The following is an 18,670-nucleotide window of genomic DNA, read 5'->3' on the forward strand; positions in this document are numbered from 1 at the left end:
GAATTTCTTTGCTCCTGGGGTAGATCGCAGAATCCTTTGATGTCTTTCTAGTGAGAATGAATTAATACGCTCCAGCTTCTTGGATCACCGGCAGCGGGGAGCACATGGAGCAAGTGGAAACCTTTGGTTGAGCAAATCTCTTTCAATCTCAACAGTGATCTCAATAGCCTTCTCTCGTTCTCCTTGCAACACCAGCCGAATTTCGTTGTACTATTCTTCGCTTGTACTTATCTTCTGAGCAAAATTAGCTAAGTCAGCAATGATATCCTCCTGATGATCGTGAAATCCCAGACCAGGCTGTAGAATAGAAGGTGAACTTCAAGTGCCAAGTAGCACCATCTTGAGTCATAATTTCCCTTTTGAACAACAAAATTTCTTCTTCAAATGAAAAGGCCCTCCTTCTAGCGCCAATTCTGTTGATGTGTTTTTTATGACGGCGTCCAACACAGAATAAAGTTGCCCAACGGTCACTTCACTCTCTCTTGATCAAAGTACGATGGCTGAAGGATAGAAACTTTTGAGCAAAATCTGCCAGCCCGATCTATTCTATGATGATGCTCTGAAGAAGAAGGGTCAACTTCAATCGGAGTTAAAGCAGTATATAGCGAACTTCAAAGTGCCATATGATTCCTTCACAGTGTATGGGCAAACTGTACAAACTCACCGGCAATAGATTGACGGAATTGATTCATAGATCTGCAAGCGGTCTCAAGATCTGCAGAAACTTCAGTTGCTTTTGTTACCCAAGTTGCAGATTCTTCAGAAGTGTTTTCTAAACATGGACGCCATCATTGTCACTCAGGAATTGAGCACTATTGATGCCATGGAGGAGTTAGCGTTCCAGATGAAGACTCAGAGTGAAATTGCTGCCTCACTCCTAGATACGTGGTCTAAGACATGAAGGAATTTCTGAAAAACTTTAAATTCATTTTTCAAAAGTTTTACTCATTAGTCATAAACATATACTCTGTTTTCATGTTATGCAATATGATTTTGGCATGTTTGCATTAAATTGTCATTGTTGGCAAAGGGGGAGTGATATTGAATTGAAATTTTTATGGGGAGTGGTATGGAAGTAGTACATGCTTTTAATTTTGGCAAAGGGAGTAGTGTATATGCTTAGGGGGAGTAGTTTGATTATGGCATCATTTTTGTTTTGTAAGCACTTAGATGTCAAATTTTCCTAAGTGTTGCCATCAATGCCAAAGGAGGAGATTATTGGTATTTTGATGATGTTTAGTTGTGACTGTCATTGATGGACACACACTTATTTGTTGTATAAGTTATTCTCAACCGGTACTATGTGATGTATTGCTCAAACCGGTATTGTATGCATAGTCTTTGTTTGTTGAAGACTATCAGTGTTTGCAGAAGGAGCTTACCGGTCAAAGCATGACCGAGGACCTCAAGCAGTACGAGTACCCCAAGCGGCAGCCAATCTTTTTAAGATTGGAACACTATGTTCCAGTTTACCAATCTTTGTTTGCAAGCCGGTAATCGGTATACTGTGTTTTGTTAACCGGCAAACTTGTAAAGTGTGATGAGTTATCATCCACCGACATCGATGCTGTGATTTTGTGCCATGTTACAAATTCTGTCTAGATGCATTGTACCTAGGAAATTGTAATCTAATCTCATTGGACCGACATGAAATCAGATTCCTATATGAGGACATCATGTCTAGGGTTTTGTATGTATGTATGAGTGTGAAGTGTTGCGTAAGAAGATTAGGTCTTTGCGGAAAAGGTATCTTGCGACAGAGATTGATCAGAAGACTGAAGTAATGCTGCAATGCATTAACAGAGAGCAATCAAGGATCTAACTAAGCATTTTGTGCTACTTTGTAGATCACTTACTTGTTGATTACTAATCTCTTTGACAAGTCAGAAACCCTTAACCGGGTAGGCTTAGTTAAGCCTGTTCAAAATCCTCTAACAAGGTGGTTCATAGTTCTGGATCTGAAATCCTTTAACAGGGTAGTCTTTAACAGGACTTATCTCCTAACAGAGATCAGGATTCCTAACAGGGTCTGTTCTGGTGAAGAACATTCTAAGGCCTTAACTGGTCTGACCTTAACCGGTCTGGTTGCTATTCTGCAGATAGTAGACTCGTGAGTTTTACTCACCGTGGTTTTTCTCATTTGGGTTTGCACGTCAAAATATCTTATGTTATGGTGATTGTGTTATTGTGGGTGAATGCCTTATTTGCTATTTGGCTTGTTTGTGTATTAACCGGTTTACTGTTTAAAGGGCTATACAGATCTGCAGTAAAATTGCTTAAGTGTTTGGTAAAGTTTTTGGGTATACTAATTAACCCCCCCCCCCCCCCACCTCTTAGTATTCATCATGGAGTTCTGTAGCATTTTCTATAAAATATGAATCACATTGTAATTGTTCCAAAGTGAATGTGCATCTCTATATCTATCATCAACTGTTTGTTGACGTGTCTAAAGTCACATCACTGCAAACTCCATCCGGCCAACGCAGAATAGAATGTACTCGTTGAGTATCCTATCCTCTCGAGATAAGGAAATCCCTAATGCTGGTTTTGTTGATCAAAGGGGATGACCTCAAGGTTTCAATTGTCAGGTCTTGACGGCGAGATAGCATATTAAGAAAACAGACAGACACCTCAAAATAACTAGATTAAACACTATCAACCATTTAAGCACAATACTTGTATGAATCTAGTGCGATCTTCAAGGAAAATAGAGTTTTCATGCTATTAAACACATCTTCAGAACTTTAACATTCATTCAATAATTGTTCAATAACCGAACTAAGCATATGGATGGTTCAGTTTAACCATGCAAAAGGAATGACAGTCAGTCAATCCCAAATGGTATGAACAGTGAGGATTCAATCAGATGTTTATCTAGAAAATGCTATAGAAATGAAAGAAACATAACAAAATGATTCAAATTGGTGAAGGAGACCATGCACTCACAATGAAATTGGAACAGTCATAATTTTTGCATTAAATCCTGTAAATTTCGCCAAAGCTTCAGCAACAATTCATGAACTTCTTACAAAAGAGGGAAAACCAGTCCCCTTTAAATAGGCTTAAAAAATAGATGAATGGCCAAGATCTAATCTAAACAAGTGGCCCAGATTCATCCTTACAAAAGGTACCCATACCCATAAATGGAGGGTAAATATTAGCAACTACCCCAAAGGGAGCAATAACTACCTAAAAAGGTAATTAAAACTTTATCCAAAATAATTCAAAAAGTGCAGATACACAAAGTTTTAAGCTTACAGTTGACTTGGAAGTCAAATATGACCCTTTGGCCAAAAAATGCACTTTTCAAATTCTTAAAAGGAAAAAATGCATTCTAAGAAAGCACTTTTTCTTTTCCAGTTTCATATCCTTTTACCAAAAATTGATCCTCTCCATGCAAATATTCTTGCCAAAGGTCTCGACCTGTTGCACGTTCTTCACAAACATACTTTTGGAACCTGATGCACAATTGGAACAGCAAACCGAACTGAGGCATAAGGGGATGATGAATTTTATACTGCATACTCTCTAGATAATGATCTGTGTTTCCAACCATCTTGCCAGTTGGACCGATTAGCCTCAAAACTCAAGATATCAGAATGTAATTTACTAGCAAAATCTAGGTCCTCTGTAGAGTAGGCGATCTTATCTATTTTTAATCTATCTTCCCAGTCTGGATGGATTATGGGATTGGACAGACTATTTTGCCAACCCAAAACCATGGATCGGAGGATTATTCCACCAAGGTACCTTGTGTTCTTCAGAATTTCCTCGCATGTCTCTTGCTCTTTGTTAATGGTGGCCTTTGTGTCGTTCTTCATGCTAATGGTCCAGTACCATTCTTTAAAAATGTTGATGTCGTGGGGGTCCAAGATGTCGAACAATGTAGGAATCTGCGAATGGGTCCAGAAAAGCGTTGTCATGAGGGGGAGAGTTGTAGTAACGGCTTCATGAATTATGAGGCATTCCCGCTTCATCTCGTACAGTTTGACCAAAACAATTTGTCGATGGTGGGCCATTTTCTTTACATCCTTAATGATTAGCTCCCCCCTTTCCTTAAGACTTCGAATCCATTCTCTAACAACTTTGGCAGTATCCCGTACTCCTTCAAATTTTGTCGTGGTCCTCTGTGCCAATGTTGTTGAGGGAATATAGGATTCAAGGGCATTTTGCAATGGTCTCAGGAGTCAGTCAATGTACCCCTCGGCCTGCTCAACATGAACTCGATACATGTTCTTTTCAGCTGTTATCTCTTCGAGTTGCCTGAGCATGTTCTGTATTGAATCCTTGAATTCCTCCCTTTCTTGCCCCTTAGTGGCTCGTCCAATGGGGACAGTCGTGATGCTATAATCAGCCAGTGTAATCTGATCTACTGGCTTGTCTACAGGTGGGGTGGCAATATGAAGGGTACGGTTTCTTTGCTCATCCCTGGTTATCCTGGAATACACCTTGGGCTTTCTCTTCCCCTTGGCCTTGGCTTGGTCTATACGTGAGAAGATGTCCTCCAAATCGATGGGTGGCTTGGTGGTGGCCTTGCGCTGAGCTCGAGCAATTAACCATTCTTGAGGTACAGTTTGGGTTGATGCTATGGTTAAATTGGCACTCTATTCTTTGATGTTTTCAGCCGTCTCATCGCATATTTGCAGTTGTTCCGTTAAAGGAGGAGTAGAGGAAGTGTCAAGTTCCTTTCTTGCAGCCGAATTCTCTCCCACTTCACTGAATAACTGCCTAGTATTTTCATGTGATGGTTGTTCTTCAGTCTTTTCAAGCTCGCGGGTTTCATCTGTCCTTTGCTCTCCTTCAACAGTAGAGCCGTCCTTGGTAGTATTATGGAGCTGCAATTCATGGCGGCTCTGCTGGGTGGGTTCATGCAATTCAATCCCCTAAGCGTATGGAATCTCCCCTTCCTTAACTTGATTATCAGGTTCGATTGATTCAATGGCTCTTAGCTCGGCATCCAGCATGTCAGGTGCAGGAGGATCATCAGCCCCAAATGCGTCAATATTACTCTGGGAAGGCAGAGCAGGTATATAATCTAGTTCAACTACATCATCAGACAAACTAGGGTCTTTTGATGATGAAGTGACCTCTGGTCTCCTAACAAAGATCTTTTCCCTTCTTGTTCTTTTGGATGTCCGAGTTCCTCTGTTGGCCTTAGCCTTCTTCCTTTTCTCAGGTTTTTCGATCTCTTCCTTAGGTGCACTGGAAGTTCCCTCATCTTCGGAGGACTGAGAATCAAGGTTACCCATCAAGTGGTAGGTGAACCGGACTCCCTCATGAATCAGTTGCTCAATTTGTTGGTGCAACCACTGGTCAGTATATCTTCCTGGGGTTGCCATAACCGCCTCAAAATCAGTGATTGGATCTTGTGACCAATCGATGCCTGGCAAAAGATGTCTTACCACCTCAAATTCTCGGACCTACAGGCAATTTCTTGAATCTGTTAGTTGATCTGGGACCCAACGGTATTCATAGAGTCGCATTTGCTGCACACTCAGCATCGAATATTCACACCTGCGGACCTCAGTCATCAGAGCAGTTCTTCCAATAATCTTCAATTGATTCTTTTGCTCTGTATTGCCTTCCATAGGCTTTCTTTGCCAGATTGTCGTGATCAAAACACTTCCTTGGAAAATGCTCTTGTAGGTCGGAGGAGGCCAATTCTGCAAAGGATTCCTCTGCCTAGGATGGGTTCTTTAGGTGGACATCCAAGTTACCTATAATCATAGGGAATGTGAATCCAGACTGCTTCCTGTCCCTGAGTAAGTTGCTCGCCGGACATGACTGCTTTGCGACTTCCAGGAGAACTATCTTGTCGGTTGGGTATCACAGAAGTCGGAAAGGAGCACCCTCAAAGCCAACTATCCGGATGTAGGAGAACCTTGGAAACTGGATGAACCAGGCCCCATGCCTCTGTACCAGAATAGTAGCTTGCTCTAAGAGCCTTATGTGTAGTCCTCCCTACATCAGCCTGACCAAACGCATTGTGAAGGCGTCATTGACACACTCATACTGACCAACTACATAGGTCGGGCTATTCTTTTACCTTTGAGTTATGTCCTGATAGTGTAGCTATGGATAACAATCGTATACCTTCACCTGATCAAGCCAATTCCCGATTTTACCCTTCATGATTAAACCTGGCAGTGGCTGGTTCCTGGCAAACATGTAGACTAAATAGGATGTCATAGTGAAGTACTTTTTCGCCTCAAGTTCGATCAGTTGGGTGTGGATGTTGTCGCTTATAATCTAGGCCCAGTCAAACTTGGATTTCCCAGCGAAGACCTGTTCTGTGAAGTACAACATCCATTCTTCAAAGTAATTGGATTGGGGAAGTCCCATAATCCTGCTGAGCGGTGTAACCAAGTCCCCATGCTCGTTCTGAAAGTCGCTTCTAGGGGTCTTTTTCCCAATCCTGACGCTTGGAGGTCTTCTCTCCTTGTACCACTCTTCATTTATCAGTGTCCTACATCTGGTGGGTTCATATCATACGCCCCTTGCGCTTCATCTATAGTTGTTGCTATGGGGCTGTTCGGAAAGGGAATGTCAAATGCGTCGCTAATGACTTCAGGAGTGAAGTTAGCAAGGACCATGTCCTCGAGGAGCACCAATCTGGAGCTTGGTTGGTAGTGTCGGGCAGCCTCTACTACTAGCTCATAGTTTTGCACTGCCAGGGGAAATCCTGCTGCCTGGGCAATGCCACTTTCCATCATCCGCCTAGGCCTGCCATAGGCATTAGGGAAGAAAACTCAGTTTCTGAAATCTTGAATATCAATATGGCCTAGGTCAGTATCACCGACATTCTCTCAGATACTCTGAACTTTTGATTCCCTCAGTCCCCCTCTCTGATACTGATACTTCATCTTTTCGACTGTGCGAGGGATATTTGATTTGGATGCTCGTGATGTCTTGGCTGCAGCAAGTGTCTTTAATGATTCTACCGCCGATTTAGGCATTTATCTTGCACAGCCGAATGCGGATTACGAGGCGATACAAAGGAAACGAAGCGAGTTAGATAAAGGATATGACAGCATACAAGGATCAATTTGAAAACTGAATTTAATGAACAGCATGACACTTTAGCTAAAAGCTTAATTGATTTTAACATGGGTATTTATGAAGCTTTTCGATTGCGAATTTATACAGGCATTTTAGGATCAATTTTCAACATGGACGATGCTTTAAAATTTTCCTAAGTCTGAAAATGCGTTTTCTAGCTGATTCTTAGGAACGGAGTCTAATTTCAATTGCTCCTGACGTCTTATACACGGGAAAAGAGGCATTTTTTAGACTTAATCGATTTAATTCACTTTTGCATACTGACACATCTATCCAATTTTGCACATATTTCGAATGATTTCAAGAGAGGCGAAACACACTTACCTGGCGAAAATGAATGGCGTGAATCTGCAAAACCTACCTTGCAAGAATGATTTCCTTTGGATTTGAAAAATGATGCCTTTTATGCCCTGCGCTTTGCGAAGACAAACTCACACTTTGTAAATTTGGAATGGGAGAATTCTTGTAATTTCAAATTTCAACGGTTAACTCCCATTCGTGATTTTTGCGCCTAAGGCTCGGAGGAAAAAAATGCAGTTTTTAGAAACTTAGAATTAGCAATTCTTTTACCTTAATGATTTTGCCTCCTGCATGGTAAAAATGAATGGAGGAGTTGCAATACTTTGAAAACCCTGTCTTGCGTTTTACCCAATGGCGATTTTCAAAGGATGGGGCTTCTGCAAATTTTCAATCCTTAACATCTACGCCTAATCTAGTGAATTTCGGAGAGTGGGAGAGTGGGAGGGTTTTGTTAACTCCAGCGAAAATCGCGATCTCCTTGAAATTTCTGCTATCTTACCTTGGTGACTTGGGTTAATAATGATTTTAACTGAAACGCAGTCTTAAAAGCATTGAGATTTTCCTAAGTTACTATTTTTGGGGTTCCAAGGCATTTTGAAAGCTTTCATTTTTACGCACTTTACCTTCAAAGTGCAAACTTCGGCAAATGGGTTGCTTTTGCCAACTTCGGACTTTTAGTGGCGTTTGCAAACTTTTAAATCTTCTTGCAACTATTCCCAATAACGCGATTTTCAGCATTTGGGGTCTCTTTGCAAGCCTTTCAGAAATCGCGATTTTGCCTTATCGTGCGATTTCGGGGTTTTTGATTGCTTTTTGAACTTTTACTTCCATCACTTATCCTCCACAATGCAATTTTTGGGGTTTTCGGAGGTTTTTGATACTTCGGCATTTTAAGAGCTATTACAAGTTTTCACCCTTTTCGCACTTTACCCTCCAAATGCGAATTTCGGCGAATGGGAGGAGTTTTCAAACTTTCTAAACTTTCCATTTATCTCTCATAAGGCGATTTTCGGCATTTTCGGGGGTTTTGCCAATTTCGGCACTTTAGAGTGTTTTGCAAACTCTTTTTTACCTTTTCGCGCTTTTACCCCATCATGCGAATTTCAGCATTCTAGGGGGGTTTGAAAAGTTTCTAACTTTAAAACTTTCACGCCATGATGCGCTTTTCGGTGATTTGGGGGAGTTTACAAGTTTTAAACTTTTCGCATTTGTCCCTCCTTGTGCGATTTTTGGAATTTAGGAGCATTTTTCAAACTTCGGCGTTTGGAGCCATTTTTCAAACTTTTAACCTTTTACATTTGCCCTCCAAAATGCGAATTTCGGCCTTTTGAGTGGTTTTGCCAATTTCGGCATTTTGGGGCACTTTGCCAATTTTTAACTTTTTCTGCGTTTTCGCTTAAAAGTGTGAATTTCGGCACTTTCATGCATTTTGCCAATTTCGGCACTTTGGAGGCACTTCAAGGTATTCGCCCTTTTACCCTCCAGTTGGCGAAAATCGCCATTTTCATCCATCTTGCAAACTTTCAAAACATCATGTAATTTCCTCCCTAGTGCGGATTTCAGGATTCGGAGGAGTTTTTTGAAAATTTATACTTTTGCATCCTCTTATCTCTCCTATATCCTCTTACGAAAATCGGCGTTTTGGGTCTTCATGCGACCTTCAGACGCTTTATCCTTTACTTGGGGGGATTTGGCCAATTTCTATCATCCTACGCCTATCTCAAGTGATTTTACAAGCCTAAACGCTCTCTTGTAATTTTAATGCCCGAAGGCTCAACTGATCTCACGGATTCACAAGCTCCTCTGATCATAACACCATCATCTCACGGACTGATTATGAACTCCCTCAAAAGGACGCGAGACACTCTGCGCGGAACTCAACAGGGCGAAGGCGAAAAGGCCCAAAAAAAAGGAAAGGGGACCCTGTCAGCGACAGGGAGCGTTTGCAACGCACAATACTATTCTAGGAAGCATAAAAACAGCTCAATATTTTTCTTTGGCAGCTTTTCCACCCCCAAAAGGATTTTTTATATTATATTTTTCCTTTCATGTGATGCATGTTTCCTTGCAATTTCCTGCACAGAAAGTTTAAAATTTCAAACTTCTATTCATTTTAAATTTTAATCTATAGCTTTTTCTTCATACACAAAAAATTTAAAATTTCGGCCAACATGTTACTCATAGTATTGGTTAAAAAATATCTCTTTGCTAAATTCTGCTTATTCATATTATAGCCAATTATGGATTATTATATAACACGTAGACCCACATACCCTCAGTAGCAATGTCCAAAATGCTTAAAGTAGGGGCAGAAATAGCTCAGCAATTCTCTTAGAACAGTCAGAATTGTTTTCCAAAATATTAACATCTTAGAAAAGGTGCTACACTGTCCTGTGTTTTACTGTGGACCATTTATCTCATAAATTATTTTCTTAAGAAAACAAACAGGGAAGTGATGCTTCCCGCTACATGCATCTAGAAAACCATTCTCACAATTACTTTGCACAGATAGATTAATCCAAACAATATTTGAGTAAGCTTATTTTAATCATTATTTTTATTATTTATAACAATTTCACTGCAATAGGCAACGTTTGATATACTCGAGAGTCAAAATCTACTTTTTAAGCATCCTCAAGTGTCTTTAGCATGTATTAAAGTCATAAATATAAATTTATATGCTACCTTGTATCATCGATCTGAATCATGATAGGAGTACAGCATAGGGGAAGCTGTGCTCCTGGAACATAATTTAGAAATTTATTTTTTGGATAAATTTTCAAGAAATTGTGAGGCCGGATTAAATTATATCACATCAAGCATTTATCATCTTTTACATCATAGCTTTAGATTCTCTGAGATGAGTATTAAGTTAAATCCACCTACAAGTTAGAGTGATAAGGAATTTACTGACAAAACACACCTGCAGCTCCGATAGTTCTTCAAGGTACTCAGGAGGACAAAGATCTGGTCTGGTTGATAGACCTTGCCCCACCTTCACAAAAGTTGGACCCAATCTTGTAAGTATTTTTCTAAGTTCAACAGCCCGTATACGCTTATTCTGATTCAAGCGGCCACTCCGTTGATCAAGAGCCAACTTTAGTGCAAAAGAGCCCAATCCAAAGAATATTTCCACAGTACGTCCAAATACCTGAATTGGACATATACATTAGCACACACAAGAGAAGCTTATTTTGAAAAAATATTAAGGTCCAAGAAACCTTAGGACATATACATTAGCACTCACAAATATGCTTTATGAAAGACAAGAAGCTTTCAATGGTAAATTTTGTAGCAGATAAAAGAAGATATTTTAAATGTCAACCAAGTATATTAGGTAATAGAGTGGTAACTAATATGTGAAACAAATGAATTTATCACGAAGCTTTACTCCTTATACTGCTTTGGAGTATCTTACTAAGCAATTTGAGACGTGACTGTTTTTGTCAATAGGTTAACATCTCACTGTTTTATTTATGGAGGGCATTTTTCAATTCTAAAGATAAGAGTTTCCTGAAGAATATAGTTTTGGCCTCCACCAATGTTTAACAATATAGTGTCATACTAGAATTTAATCATTAAGTTCAGTAGATTTTGGCAGAACTTAAAAAGTCAAGTAAAACAACCCTCCTTTTGTTATGGTATCCTTTGTAATCATATTTTTCACACAGCTTCATTATGGTTTCTTCACCTTTTTCAATTTTATTTTTCACAGGACATGTTATAAGAAATTTATTCTTGGAATGCTAGACTGTGAAAAAACCTTTATCAATACAAGGATAAAAATAAGAATTCCTCAAATTTTCAGATGCATTTTGGAATACTTTTTATGATAATCAGAATTGCCGTTAGGACATTCTCACATATGTAGATAAATTAAAATCAGTTTCTTATCCATTTTTTTTCCAATTCACAGAGCATTTTGGTAACAAGTTAAAGGTTTTAATTAACTCGTGATGTAGCTCCATTAATTTACTGAGTTTACTCTTTTGCAGATACTTTACTTTAAACTGATTTAAAACATAAGTCTACATAATAACCTCAGCCAAATAACATGAATCTCTTAAAATAAAACTAGGGTTGTATAACCAATAGTTTTCCTTAACAAAACCAAACACTGTATTTGCAAAAAATTTAGAAAGTATGCTTGATTGGAACATAGATGAATAGAAAAAAAACACTGAGTTCCTCAAAGGAGTTTCAACACTGAGTTTTTCCAAGTTTTACAAAAAACTCAGTGAGTCTGACTGTTTCACTGGCCCCTCCAAAAAATACACCAAAAATGTGCAGAAAACATGAAAAAAAAAATCCCTATTTGCCATGTTCCACTTCAAAAATGTTGGTTTTTTGGATTTATAAGCATTGTTTTTTACCTTTTAAAAAGCTATAAAAAAGGTGTGCACCATGAAGGTCTCTATGCTTTTGAAGATCTTTATTTGAGCTTGATGGCAAGCTCCACCCTTCAACCCTGCTGGGGATCCTGCCCCCAAACCCCAACCGAACTCATTTGGCACATTTTGTAGCTATATTTTGCATAAAACTTTTTTATTTTCTGTTGCTGAGTTTTTGCCAAGTCAGCAATTTTTGTCTTGCCAAGTACTCAGTGAGTCTGAGTCTGCAAATTATGAGTTACACATATCTCAATTCTAAGGCTGGAACTTTCTCAATGAGCTAACTTAAGCAGTTTGTGGTTAGACTCAAAAAAAATTCTCATCTCTCCAAGATTGTTATGGGACTTTTTCCCATGAAATAATTTATAATAAAAAATATATAAATCAAAGTAATTAAGAAATATTATTATAATGAAAGGGTGTGACTTTTGTAATCACCCTTGAGGTATTATTAAAACCCATAAATTAATAGAGAATGGAGGAGGTATGGGGATATAACCAGAGAAAGAATACACGAAGAAGGAATATCTAAGGAGAGCACAAGGAAGGGGATAGTTAAGGTATGTGGCTGGGCATTGGGCATTGGAAAAGGGGCATACAATGTGTGTCCAACTCGAGGTACAGCGTACACCCGGGAGTGTCCTAGCCAAGGCTGCGTTTATTTCGTGCCGTGAAGGCATGCGAGATTTTGTGTAAGAACCTGTCCTCCTGGAGTGCTTCCTTGCCGTGGAAAGCCAAGACCTGTAACTGATCCTCTACGTGTTGGATAGAAGCCCTATCCAGATTACACACAGATATGTATTTATATATGTAATTGTAAATAGTGATGTTTCATTGGTTTATTTAGTACTGCATATTAATGCTATTGAATTTCTATGATTTGATTATTGATGCACATTAATTTTTATAAAGGTTCTTTTGTAATATATTGTTGCAGAAATGTTAATAACAATAGATAAATTAATTATCTCAATATTTAAGTATTTACTTAGGGTGAAAAAGTGCAGTTACTTTGATATCAGAGCCAAATCGAACTGTAGGGAAGTAAGAAAACTGTAGGGAAGTAAAAACATAAATAATAGAGTTAATATATCTTTAAAAAAAATAATTAAAAAATTACCTATATAACCATCAAATAAATTTAATCTTGAAAACAAATCACAATGTAAATCTGGAAGGGTTTTATTAGCATGGTAAATTGATTCTCCACTTTTGTTATAAATTTAAGGAGAACATCAAATAAATACCTTGGTGATAAATTTACGGCAATTTGAAGATTACATTACCTGAATTCTCTTAAGAGGATTTCTAAGCCATTATAAATCAAACGATTTAGAAAATAAATGACCTTGCGTATTTAATTTTGCAAGAAATTGCTGCCGTGACTAATTTAAATCCCTATAGTATAAACAATAGTCAATCGATTAATTTCTACTTTATATCAGAATTTACTTCAGCATTAGGGTTATTACTCTAAATCCTATAATTATTACTTTGGTTCTTATGCCATAAGCTTTTAGTGTGCAAAGATCACCCAAAACTCGCAAATCTCCATTAAGCAGATCTTTAAACATGAAAAAAAAAATCATTTTTTCCTGGTGGTGGATCGTGTGCTGTGATCCGAAACACCGATTTTAAAATTTTCACATTGCTTTTACAAGTCACATTCTAAGATATGTTCTTGAAAGCTATAGCATCTAATAAACACAAATTCTCTATTGTTCACGTTCTTGAGATAAGAAGAATTTATTAGAATTAAATAAAGAAGATTCCTACGTATTGTCTAAATGGAAAATAGTGCCTAGGAATGATGAAGGGCGCCAAAGTAGAGTCAGCAGGGAAAAGTGAAGAAATGCAATGAATCCTTGACCAATGCAAAATTCCGCCCTAGATGCAGTTATGGCGCTAAAACTCCATTGTCATGGAAAGTCAATGAAAACTAAAATTCCATTACTTAGTTAGAATTCCATCCAAAAGGCTAGGGAGGGCGCTAAAGTGATCATGCCATGGAAAGGTGAAAAAATTCCAAATTCCTTGCTATACTAGAAATAGTGCCCATGCCAAGGTAAGGGCGCCAAAGTGGAGGTGGCGTGGAAAATTTCAAGATGGATGAATTCCTTCACTAAGGCAATTTAGCGCCCAAAGGAGTGATAGGGCGCTAGAGTGGGGTGTCCTTGGAATTCTTAGAAATACAATGAATCCTTGGCAATGCTAAAATTCCGCCCTAGGACAAATTTGGGCACTAAAACCTCATGCCCAAGGATAATGTAGAAAATGTGAAAAATCCATCACCGAGTGAATTCCACACTCAAGACTAGATTGGGGCACCAAAATGGGGATGGTATGGAATTCATGAAATTCAAAAATTCCTTCATGAAGTCAGAATTGCGCCCTAGTACTCAAGATGGCACCAAATGGGGGGATCTAGGGAAAACTTCAGAAAAGTCAATTCCATGACTTAGTCAAAATCCCACTCAAGGAGCCAAGGAGGGCGTTGAAATGTCAAGGTCAGGGAAGGATGAAAAATGTGGAATTCCTCCTCCACATGCAAAATGCGCCCTAAGGGTAGATCTGGCACCAAAATCAACTCTCCATGGAAAATCAAGGAAATGAAGAAATTCCTTCATCCAGTGAATTCCAAGTCCAGGATGGAAATTTCCAGGGCAAGGGGGAATTTGAAGGTCAAGGATAGGAAAGGAAAAGCAAGAAATCCCCTCAGGAAAAAATTTAAAATTTCCATTTTTAGCCACCAAATCTCATCAAAATTCGAAATTTTTTGTAGATTTGGAATTGTGAGAGATTTCTCTCTCTTGGACCCTGGTCCTAAATTTTCGTAAAATTCCTAAAAAATAGGAGATGGTTGAAAAGCATGGGAAATTCCCTCCAGAGAAGAAAAGTTGAGCCAAGTTGATGAATTAGGTGAGTCTTGAAGGATCTTCCAATTTCCCTCCAAAATTTCAAAAAAGGAAATTAATGAGTTGGAAAGGAATGTTCTAAGTATGACGCATGACTTAATGCATTAAGAGAAATTTCCGACTTTGAACCCAACTACAAGGGAAATCCCACTTGCATGGCGTGGTGAATGGGAAAGTATGACGCATAATGAATGCAATTGCCAAATTAGATTCCTCCCAACTGTAATGTCCACATCCTAGTCAAGGACAATGGTTTGAGGAGTTAGCCTATTTTTGGACCCTTGTAGGCTAGCAGGGTATGGATAAGGGGGTCAGTGATGCAGTATCTTGAGCAGTGGTCTACCTATTTGTTCTAGTTCAGTGTTGAGTTCAGTTTTGGTCTTCGTTTCATCAGATTCTGACATTATATGAGGATTTCCTAATTTTTAGGGAAAAGCTACTAAAAAAAGACATGGTCCTATTTTCATTGGCAAGGCGAACTGTGGCCCCAACTTCTGACATATTCAGTTTCTGAGCAATAATGAGGCAGATATGAATTTTTAAATGATTCCCATAGGCAATTAATGTTTTAATGAAATATTAAAATAAAACCACAAAGTGCATCACTTAAATTTATTTAAGTGAAAATTTAATATCTCCTAAGTTGGGCGTTGCTTTTAGGGTTAAGTTGGGAACCCTAAAAGCGAGTTATGATTTTTAAAAACCTAATTGCCAAAAATCGTACCTTTTGGGTATTTAGGCAGCCAAGATGAAATTAAACCTCATTCATTGATATTGAGCATTTGACATTTCTTCTGAGCACTTGGCTATGGCGGCTAGGGTTTGGACCTGTTTTGGAGAGCATGCATTCTTCAGAATTCAGTAGCTTTGAGATTGTGAAAGATCAATCAAATTGTTGCAGCTTGGTTGGCTTCATTCAAAAGTCAAATTGAATTAAATTGGGGCAGATTTGGCTTCTTACAAGGCAGATTTGTTGTAGGTTTCCTATTTACTGTTTTGCTGTTAATTTTTTTGTGGTTTGGAGGTTGTTTTTCCTAAACACACAGCTTGCTCATTTATTGGCGCCATCTTCCATTGTTTGGGTGCCTTAGTATTAAATAAGAGCAGATCTGAATTGTTTCAGAATAAAAAATCAGAACTTTGTAAGTTGTTGATTGAATTCTTTTAATTCAATAAATTGGCTAAGAATCTACAGGTATACTTCTAAATTCTCCAGTTTATTGCTTAAGTTGATTAATTTCAAGAATTCTTGCATTAAGTGTTGAGAATTAAAGAAACCCTTCTGCAACTTCTATCTATTTCTGAAAGACCATCTCTAATATTTAAAACACAAAAAAAGAATAATAATTTTTTGAAGGATTGAACCAACAAGGGTTCATCACACCAACTTAGCAGCACGCTTGGAGAAATTCTATATAAGCGTGAAGATACATTTCATTTCTCACGTGCAAGATTTAAGAAAGAAGAGTTGGAGAGAAAGAGAGACATAATTAGAAAATTTTTCATCATTTTCAAGGAGCTTTTCTAGGATGGCAGAATCGAGCAAGGCGGCTACCATCACCAGGAACGCACAGATAAAGGTAGAGCTAAAAGGATTCCTTCTGGAATCCAAGATGGTGTCCAGGTGGAAGGAAATCAGCGATACAAATTTAGGAATATTCAGTTTGGTTGCTTTCAGGATCAGGATGTTCGGAACAGTAGGGCACAATCCATCTCCTACAACTACCAAGATAGTCAGAAGTGGAATTATTGCGGCAGCTGGTTTTCCTCTTGCTATCCGGTGTCCAGACTTGATTCTTGAATATGCAAAACACTACAATCCTGAAAGGAGGACAATTTCAACATCAAGTGGCAAGCTGTTAGCCACCTTGACTCCAGAAAATATTGGTGAAGCCTTCGGAATTCGTTCACATCATTTGATGACTTACCGAACCATGAATGGAGCTAAGGCAATATATGATGCAGGTCCTGACAGATGTACGGAGACTATCAACAAGCATTGATTGCTGAAGCCTAGACCGCATATCTCCAAAATGCCAAAGACACTCACTATCTTTGAATTCAAACAGGAATATGTGGACCTAATAATGATGTTGAGCAGGATAATGGGGTGTCCACACACCGTTAATTTTGAGCCATGGATATTTTTCTACATTGGCAAGGTTATGAATTCCAATGGGTTAGTGGACTAGGCCAGGTCAATCAGCCACTACGTCCACGAACAACTGAAGGATTTGAAAGAAAATAAGTCCTAGTCCTTCTACATGAGCTCCTATGTAATTTGCATGCTTGCAAGGATGGGAGGCTTTGATGGTCTGCCTGGAAAGGGAGTCATGGGCTGCGGACCGGCACAACTGAAATTTCATGAGAGTTATCCTCAGTTGCACCTCTACAATACTAATTCTTTCAAGCTGGCGAACGACACTTTTGCCATGTACCTGACTAGACTTATGCAGAATGAACTTCATACAAGAGTGTCACCACAGGCCGAGGCTCTAATGCAGCAATTTGGGGCAACATTCCTACAATTTCCAAAATTCACATATATCAGGACACGGGGTTTCGCTTTCCAGCAATATAAACTGCCACAGTATCCATCCAACAAATTGATAATGTTAGAACTTATGAGCCAGTTGACAGCTTATGATCAAATTCAAAAGAAAAAAAAGCTCTCTTGAATTCCCAATTGTCCTCGAGGATTACGTGGATGTGTGCTCGAACTTGGTGGCAGCTGAGAAGGGAACTGAAGAATTGGCATTTTACCGCTTAGCATATTACACCACCAGGTCTCCCTATGATCCATATCGTAAGATCAGAAAGGTTGCTGGAGTAAAATTTTTACATAAGTTTCACCTAGAAGATTAGTGGGAAGATGCAAGGGACGATTTTGACGTCAGAAGGAAGATGTTTTCCAAGCTACCCTTGCAAACAATCAAAATAGGTGAAGCAATGCAGGTGCCGGATGAAGTGAAGGAAGATTCGGACTTAGTGCAACCTAAATTCGAAAAGGTGAAGGATCAACCCATTCAACTTCCAGATTGGTCAGAGCCCAAAATTGATGAACTGGATATTTTGGCCATACCGGTTTTGAAATTTACTAAACATTGGGTTGATCGGCATATAAGAGGGTTGAAGGAAGAAAATAGGGCCTTATGTGAATACATTAGAAGTCTCAAGCGGTCGCTCAGAGAAGCAAATCCCTCATTCATTCCTCCTTCCTCTCTCCCTAAGGAAGTCGTTGATAACACAAAAGTAATCAAAGAAATGGCCCAAAGTTCCAAGGAATGGGTGGAAGACGTCTTTACTATAGCTGGAAAGTTCATTGAAGATTTAGCTCGTCTTCATTCCAGATTGGTTGCCCTTCTAAACAGGTTGGAGGTAGCGAAAGATCTGTTAGAAGATGTTCACATCTATCAAGACTTAACCATTCTGCGACTCAGGGATCTAATGAAGATTCTGAAGCAAACACTGATTGATGGGAAAGTAATTCAGGAGAACAAGATTTATGACTTTTCCTAATGGTTCTACACCGTTTGCTCCGAAAGGAATACCTTTGAAAAATTTAGCATGGTGTTAGGGGTAAATAAATTATGTTAGTAAGAATAATATTTATAAGTGTTATGTTGTGTTTATGGTTATGTTTTGTCGTCGAGAGGTTCCCGTTGGATAGTTGGGAGTTGGTGACGGTTGGCAACTTGGCCAACCGTCGGGTCTATATATTGTTTGAATGGAACCTCGGCAAGAGAGATTATGTATGGAGATTCTGGATAAATCAATAAAGATATAACTCTTTTGGTCTAGTTGTTTATCATTATTACTTATGCTGTGAATATATGAATGTATTGGTACATGAATACTTGGTACGTGTGGAAAACACTGTGTTATCTGTGAGTTTTACCAACCTTACATTAAGGACTAAACATTTTGGCACCGTTGCCTGAACGAACCTGGAGATAACTGTGGCGGCAGGCGGAAGGAATTAATGGGTCGGCCATTCAACCAGCA

The 18,670-nt window shown here is 38.8% G+C and overlaps 1 protein-coding gene across 1 annotated transcript in view; it reads right to left on the reverse strand.

The window, feature by feature from the left end:
• Positions 1–18,670, reverse strand: part of LOC131041608 (protein ACTIVITY OF BC1 COMPLEX KINASE 3, chloroplastic) — a 124,187-nt gene that overhangs the window by 77,209 nt on the left and 28,308 nt on the right. Inside the window, exon 2 of the mRNA XM_057974744.2 lies at positions 10,283–10,510. Within this exon, the coding sequence (XP_057830727.2) occupies positions 10,283–10,510 (228 nt within the window). The remainder of the gene's footprint in view (positions 1–10,282; positions 10,511–18,670) is intronic.

This window comes from Cryptomeria japonica, chromosome 4, assembly GCF_030272615.1.
Source record: "Cryptomeria japonica chromosome 4, Sugi_1.0, whole genome shotgun sequence".
Lineage (NCBI taxonomy): Eukaryota > Viridiplantae > Streptophyta > Pinopsida > Cupressales > Cupressaceae > Cryptomeria > Cryptomeria japonica.